The sequence below is a fragment of the Gasterosteus aculeatus genome, chromosome 4 (assembly GCF_964276395.1).
Source record: "Gasterosteus aculeatus chromosome 4, fGasAcu3.hap1.1, whole genome shotgun sequence".
Taxonomy (NCBI): Eukaryota; Metazoa; Chordata; class Actinopteri; order Perciformes; family Gasterosteidae; genus Gasterosteus; species Gasterosteus aculeatus.
In genome coordinates this window covers 17,787,328-17,794,021 of record NC_135691.1, presented here as the reverse complement: position 1 = coordinate 17,794,021, position 6,694 = coordinate 17,787,328, and the positions used below count along the sequence as shown (strand labels likewise).

At 55.1% G+C, this 6,694-nt stretch overlaps 1 protein-coding gene across 1 annotated transcript; it reads right to left on the bottom strand.

The window, feature by feature from the left end:
* Nucleotides 1-221: 221 nt before the first annotated feature.
* Nucleotides 222-5,030, bottom strand: LOC144406301 (uncharacterized). The gene has a single exon (XM_078102102.1). It carries the CDS (start codon nt 4,730-4,732, stop codon nt 536-538), a length of 4,197 nt encoding a protein of 1,398 aa, XP_077958228.1. The 5' UTR covers nt 4,733-5,030; the 3' UTR covers nt 222-535.
* Nucleotides 5,031-6,694: the final 1,664 nt, after the last annotated feature.

Here is a 6,694-nt window from a genome sequence, read left to right as displayed (position 1 = left end):
TAAACCCACAAATGAGTCTCAAAAACAATGTCTTGGTTGTCCATAGGGCATTAAAAGATTCTACACCCATCAAATGATCAGATGGATTAAGCACCAACACAAACTCCTAGTGGCTAATGTACTGTAGCTTTCGATGGGGATATGTATACATGTTGAGTACTCGGATAATGTATATGAACACACCTAGAAAGGCTCACCAAAATGATTCTTGTTCCTTGTCACGACTGTAGGTTCTCGGGGCGCAGAGACAACACGACACGGCAGGGTTGGTCGCAATACAATATGTTTTTATTGCAGTTGTCACACACACACACGGAGCAGTGAGGTCCCCGCGTCTCTCTCCTTGTCGCCGCTCTCACTGCTCTTAAAAAGACAAACACAACGTTAGATTGGCATCAGCTGTGCAGATGCCAATTGCTCCCACCTGGCACCGTTCCCTGAGCCACTCCCCCCTCTCTCCCGCTGCAGACGAGCCAAAACCACGCCCGCCACCACATACCCCCACCGCCCGACTTAGGCCGGGAAGCCCACCGGCCTAACCTACTCCCCCCCCCCCCCCAAGAGGGCGGGAGAGGAAGTCTGCCACGACCATCTGCGCCCCCGGCCTATGGACCACTCTGAAGTTAAAAGGCTGTAGCGCCAGATACCACCGGGTGATCCGGGCGTTGGTATCCTTCATGCGGTGGAGCCATTGGAGCGGGGCGTGGTCCGAACAGAGGGTGAAAGAGCGTCCCAGGAGGTAGTAGCGCAGAGAGTCCACCGCCCACCGGATGGCCAGGCACTCCTTTTCCACCGTGCTGTACCTGGCCTCCCTCTCGGACAGCTTCCGGCTGATGTATGAGACTGGGCGGTCGACCCCCTCCACCTCCTGGGACAAAACGGCCCCCAGCCCTCTGTCCGATGCGTCAGTCTGCAGAGTGAAGGGAAAAGAAAAGTCAGGGGTATGGAGGAGTGGTTCCCCACAAAGAGTCTGTTTCACCTTCTCAAACGCCTGCTGGCACTGCTCCGACCACTGGACCGGATCTGACGCACCTCTCCGGGTCAGGTCGGTCAAGGGGCTGGTGAGGTCCGCGAAGCCGGGAATGAACCGCCTGTAATACCCCGCCAGCCCCAAGAACCGCCTCACCTCTTTTTTCGTCTTGGGCCGCGGGCAGGCCGCAATCGCCGTCGTCTTGTCTACCTGAGGACGCACCTGCCCGCCCCCCAAGTGGTACCCCAGATACCGGACCTCCCTCCGTCCAACTGCACACTTCCCCGGGTTGGCGGTGAGCCCCGCCCGTCTCAGGGACTCCAGCACCGCGCCCACCCGCCGCACATGCTCCGCCCAGGTGGCGCTGTGGATAATGACGTCATCCAAGTAGGCGGCAGCATATGCAGCGTGGGGACGCAGCACCCGATCCATGAGACGCTGGAACGTGGCCGGGGCACCGAACAAGCCAAAGGGAAGTGTGGTAAATTGGTATAACCCATACGGAGTGGAGAACGCCGTTTTTTCCTTGGACTCTGGAGACAGAGGAATCTGCCAGTAGCCCTTGGTTAAATCCAGTGTCGTAAAGAAACGTGCAGAACCCAGCCGGTCCAGGAGTTCGTCGACCCGGGGCATTGGGTAGGCATCAAACCGTGACACATTATTCACCCTGCGATAGTCCACACAGAACCGTACCGACCCATCTTTCTTAGGCACAAGAACGATGGGGCTACACCAGGCGCTGTGGGACTCTTCTATTACCCCCATCTCCAACATACTAGCCAATTCCCCCTGAACCACTTTTCTTTTGTGTTCGGGCATCCTGTAGGGACGTGATCTCACCGTCACCCCCGGGGGCGTCTCGATTCGGTGAGCTATCAGGTCGGTCCGGCCTGGCAGGGGGGAGAACACGTCAGCAAACTGCTTCTGCAACTGGGCGATGTCCGTTCTCTGGTCCTCGGAGAGACGGGCCTCGTACGGGAGCGGGGTGGGATCAGCCGCTTTTGGCACCTCCGGCCCCAGCTCTTCTCTTTCCGGTACCGCGGACACCAGGGCAACAGACTCCGCCTCCCTCCAGGCTTTCAGGAGGTTTAGGTGGTATATTTGCGTCGCTCCGCCCCGGTCAGACCGCACCACCTCATAGTCGACATCCCCCACCTGCCGTGTGACCTCAAAGGGCCCTTGCCACTTAGCCAGGAGTTTAGAGTTGGAAGAAGGAAGTAACACAAGTACCTTTTCTCCCGGCGTGAATTGCCGCAGCCTGGCTCCTCTGTTGTACAGCCGTTGTTGCCGTTCCTGGGCCTGGAGCAAATTCTCTCGTGACATTTTACCCAGTGTGTGGAGCTTTGCTCGCAGGTCCAGGACGTACTGGATCTCGTTCTTGCCAGGGCTCGGACCTTCCTCCCAGCTTTCCTTAATTAGGTCCAGCACCCCCCTCGGCGTCCTGCCAAACAAAAGTTCAAAGGGAGAAAACCCCGTGGAGGCCTGGGGAACCTCCCGCACTGCAAACAACAGAGGGTCAAGCCAGTTATCCCAATTACGTTCATCTTCGCTAATAAATTTACGGATCATGGACTTCAGAGTCTTATTCATACGTTCCACCAGCCCATCCGTCTGCGGGTGATACACGCTAGTGCGAATGGACTTGATGCCCAGTAACCCGTAAAGCTCTCTCAGTGTGCGCGACATGAACGAGGTGCCCTGGTCAGTCAGAATCTCTCTAGGGATTCCGACTCGGGAGATGACCTGAAACAGAGCCTGCGCGACACTCTTTGCAGAGATGTTGCGCAACGGTACTGCCTCTGGATATCGCGTTGCGTAATCCATGAGGACTAACACAAAGCGATATCCGCGTGCGCTCCGGTGAAACGGCCCGATGAGGTCCATTCCGATCCGCTCGAACGGAACCTCCACCAACGGCAGAGGACGCAACGGCGCCCTCGGGATGGCTGGAGCGTTTACTAACTGACACTCCGGGCAGGACGCACACCGGCGGCGCACGTCCCCCCGGATGCCTGGCCAATAAAATCGGGTCATTATCCGGTCTAGCGTTTTTTCGTATCCCATATGCCCCGCCATCGGGTTATAATGAGCCGCCTGGAAAATCATTTCCCGACGGCTTTTCGGCACCAGCAACTGGGTGTTTTCCTGCCCCGTCAGAGTGTCACGACTCACTCTATACAGTCTGTCCCTAATCAATGAAAAGTGCGGATATGATTGCGCCGCGTCAGGGCGCACCAACTGACCATCAATCCTAATCACTTGGTCGTAGGCTGAGCGTAGAGTATCGTCACGAGACTGCTCGAGTGGAAAATCTTCCATGGAGCGAAACCCGGGAACCGGCGGAGTCTCTACGAGAGGCTCCGCCGACTCGCCCTCCCCGTCTGCAGCGTCGGACGACCTCGCGTCACCGCTGAGCACCGCGCACATACCGCATAACCCTGTCGGTCGTGAACGCACCCCCGCGGCCAGCCCCATTAGCTTATCAAATCCTGGCCAATCTGTTCCCAAAATCACAGGGTGCGTCAGGCGGGAGCTAACCGCTGCCTTCACACTATGCTTTTTCCCTCTATGCCTAAATTCTACGGACACTATGGGATACTCGTGAACGTCCCCATGCACACACCTTATTCTCACCCGTGACGCCTCCACCAATGCCCCGGGCCGAACCAGGCTCTGGTGAATCATAGACTGCATGCAGCCCGAATCAACCAACGCCTGGCGTATACCCCCCTGGATTCTTACCGGAACGCGGTACGTCGCTCCCGGACCGGGGGAGGGTGTTGGAACGCCGGCAACCCGAATCACCTGTCCCACCTCCATCAGCGGACACTCTCTCCGGAGGTGCCCGGGCTGCCCGCACCTCCAACATTCCTGCCCCGGCGTTTGAGAACCCCCCTGTGGGTCGGGAAGGGCACCGGAGCGCTCTGCGGTCTCCGGGTAGCGGGCCGGAAGGAACGAAGTCCGTCGCGGGGCCGGCACGGGTCGTTGCCCCTCTCGCCGTCGCGCTGGTCGGGCCGGGGATGGCGTACCCTCCTCGTCCCGCTGACCGCTGGGGTGCACCGCCAGGTGATCCTCTGCGAGGGTGATGGCCGCTTTGAGGGTCGGTGGGCGGTGGTACTTCACCCACGCTGCCGTCCGGGCCGGGAGCCCCTCCGCAAACTGCTCCAGGACCACCTTCTCCATTACGGCCTCCATCCCCCCAACGTCGTTGGGCAGCAGCCATCTGTTCGCGGCGTCTTTGAGCCGCTGTCCGTACGCGAATGGCCGGTCCCCCGGCTCCAACCTGGTCTGCCGAAACCGCCGGCGATGGTCCTCTGGCAGCAGCCCCAGCCTGTCGGTGACCGCCTTACGCACGGATGCGTAGTCCCGCCGGGCCGCCGGTGGCAGCCCCATGGCCGCCGTCTGCGCCTCCCCGGATAAGAGAGGCAGAAGCCGGACCGACCACTCCTCCGCCGGCCAGCTGCACGCCTCTGCCATCGCCTCAAAGGCCTCCAAAAAGGACTGCGCGTCATCTTCCGCTGTCATGCGATGGAGCGCCAGTCCGGTCAGCGCCGCGGGCCCGGGCGTTCGCTGAGCGTCGGCCGGTCGCGCCGCCAGTTGCTCCAGAGCCTGGGCCTGACGCCCCACCTGGGCTTGGAGCGCCCCCAGGAACTGTCGATTGGCCTCCGCCTGGTCCCGCTGGATGGCCGCCAGCTCGCCGATCATCCGACCCAGCGCCAGGATTGGCTGAGCCGGCATCCCCTGCTGCTGCTCGTCGGTCATTCCGCCGTTCCCCCGCTACGTTGGGTGCCACTGTCACGACTGTAGGTTCTCGGGGCGCAGAGACAACACGACACGGCAGGGTTGGTCGCAATACAATATGTTTTTATTGCAGTTGTCACACACACACACGGAGCAGTGAGGTCCCCGCGTCTCTCTCCTTGTCGCCGCTCTCACTGCTCTTAAAAAGACAAACACAACGTTAGATTGGCATCAGCTGTGCAGATGCCAATTGCTCCCACCTGGCACCGTTCCCTGAGCCACTCCCCCCTCTCTCCCGCTGCAGACGAGCCAAAACCACGCCCGCCACCACATTCCTATAACCTATGAGGCTTTTCGCATTAGAAACATGAAGCAGCTGCTGCCACATACACTAAACTTATGCTCTTCAGCCCAAAGTTAGTCTTTTATCTCGCATCTTATAATGCAAAATATTTTGTGGATGGGGCATTATTAGGCCTTTCAGCCCCTCTCTCTGGTATATGGGGTGTAGAGAAATGTATAGTGAGCTGTTTGAACTGATTAGGGCCAGGACATCTCTAAGAACCAGGAACCGAAAACCTTAAAGAAAAGGCATAAAAGTATGTATTGTAGGCTGATGATATCCAATATAACTTAAAACCTGTATAATCCTCCATCCAGAGAGCAAACACGTGATACTTTGTGAAAGAAATTGACAACTTGACATGGTTATACAACTTTTTTTGAGATATTAACGACATTGAAAGAATTGAAAAATTATAAATGGCGAAGACATGGCAATGGTGTCACACCCACAACGCATGGTAAACGAGATGGGGACCCCTGTTGCTCCTTGATAGGAGAGTGCACGCAGCAAACACACAGCCCAAGGAGGTAGCAAACCCATTGAGTACACCAACTCACTAACATCCACAAGGAAAACACAGAAAATAGATAATCTAAGAGCTGAAAATGATTATAATGCGAAAACACAAAAAATTACATAATTGTGGGTTTAATAATTACAGAAAAAGTCCCTGCACACAGATTCTGAAAATAATATCAAAGGTCAAAAGGTATTTTGGGAGTGTCATTGTAACTGGTCTGGGTCACGACAGAGACTCAAGAGTAGAGGAAAACACAGGAGATGGGGTTGGGTAGATAGGTGTGGCGAGTGGAACTCTTTTGGTGTTGAGTGCCTTTTTGGCCCGCTCAACACGGATGACACTGGCAACGCCACCCGGGGAATTTCACCCCGAGAATAGGATTTTACTATAGAAAGCACACAGATTCGATTTATGCATGAAGCCAGAGACATAGTTCTGTTACAACAATGATTTTATTTAATACAATTACTAAAATATAAAATACCATTTAAAATACCAGACCTACTAAATATGGAAAGTAAGTGCTGTGGCCTTATCGGTGGAGGGACAGGGTCAATGGGGTGTGGGGTCTCAGGGAAGGATCACACGTGAACACACAAACACGCACACTGCGCCGAAAACACAGCACACGGGAGAGAGACACCACCACCTGGGGACACTGACACCACCACCTTCGGCACTCAGCAACTATGGGAGAAGAACATCCAATTATTGGGACGAAAAATAAATCAATAAACCAAAAATAAATGAAAACAACTTTAATCTCAGGCAAATCTAGGCAGAAAAAGGTGTCTTAAATGGCTGCCTAGAGCCTACCAACAAAAATAACCAAAATTAACAGATAATAGACTTAACAAAAATTAGTCTTTTCATCAGAACTTAAACAAAAGAAATATAAACCAAAAACACTTAAATCATTATTTAACAAATAAACCCATAAACATAAACCCCAATCTCCATACACATAGTAGCAAGCATGGGCAAACCAAAAAAGGGCAAACTATCATCCGGGTCACAATCAGACAGCCCTGTCAGACACTTTAAGCAACAGCTCCGGGCGCTGTGAGGCGCGTAGAGACGTTCAACGCCTGGAGTAAGATTGTGTAGCTACAACCCG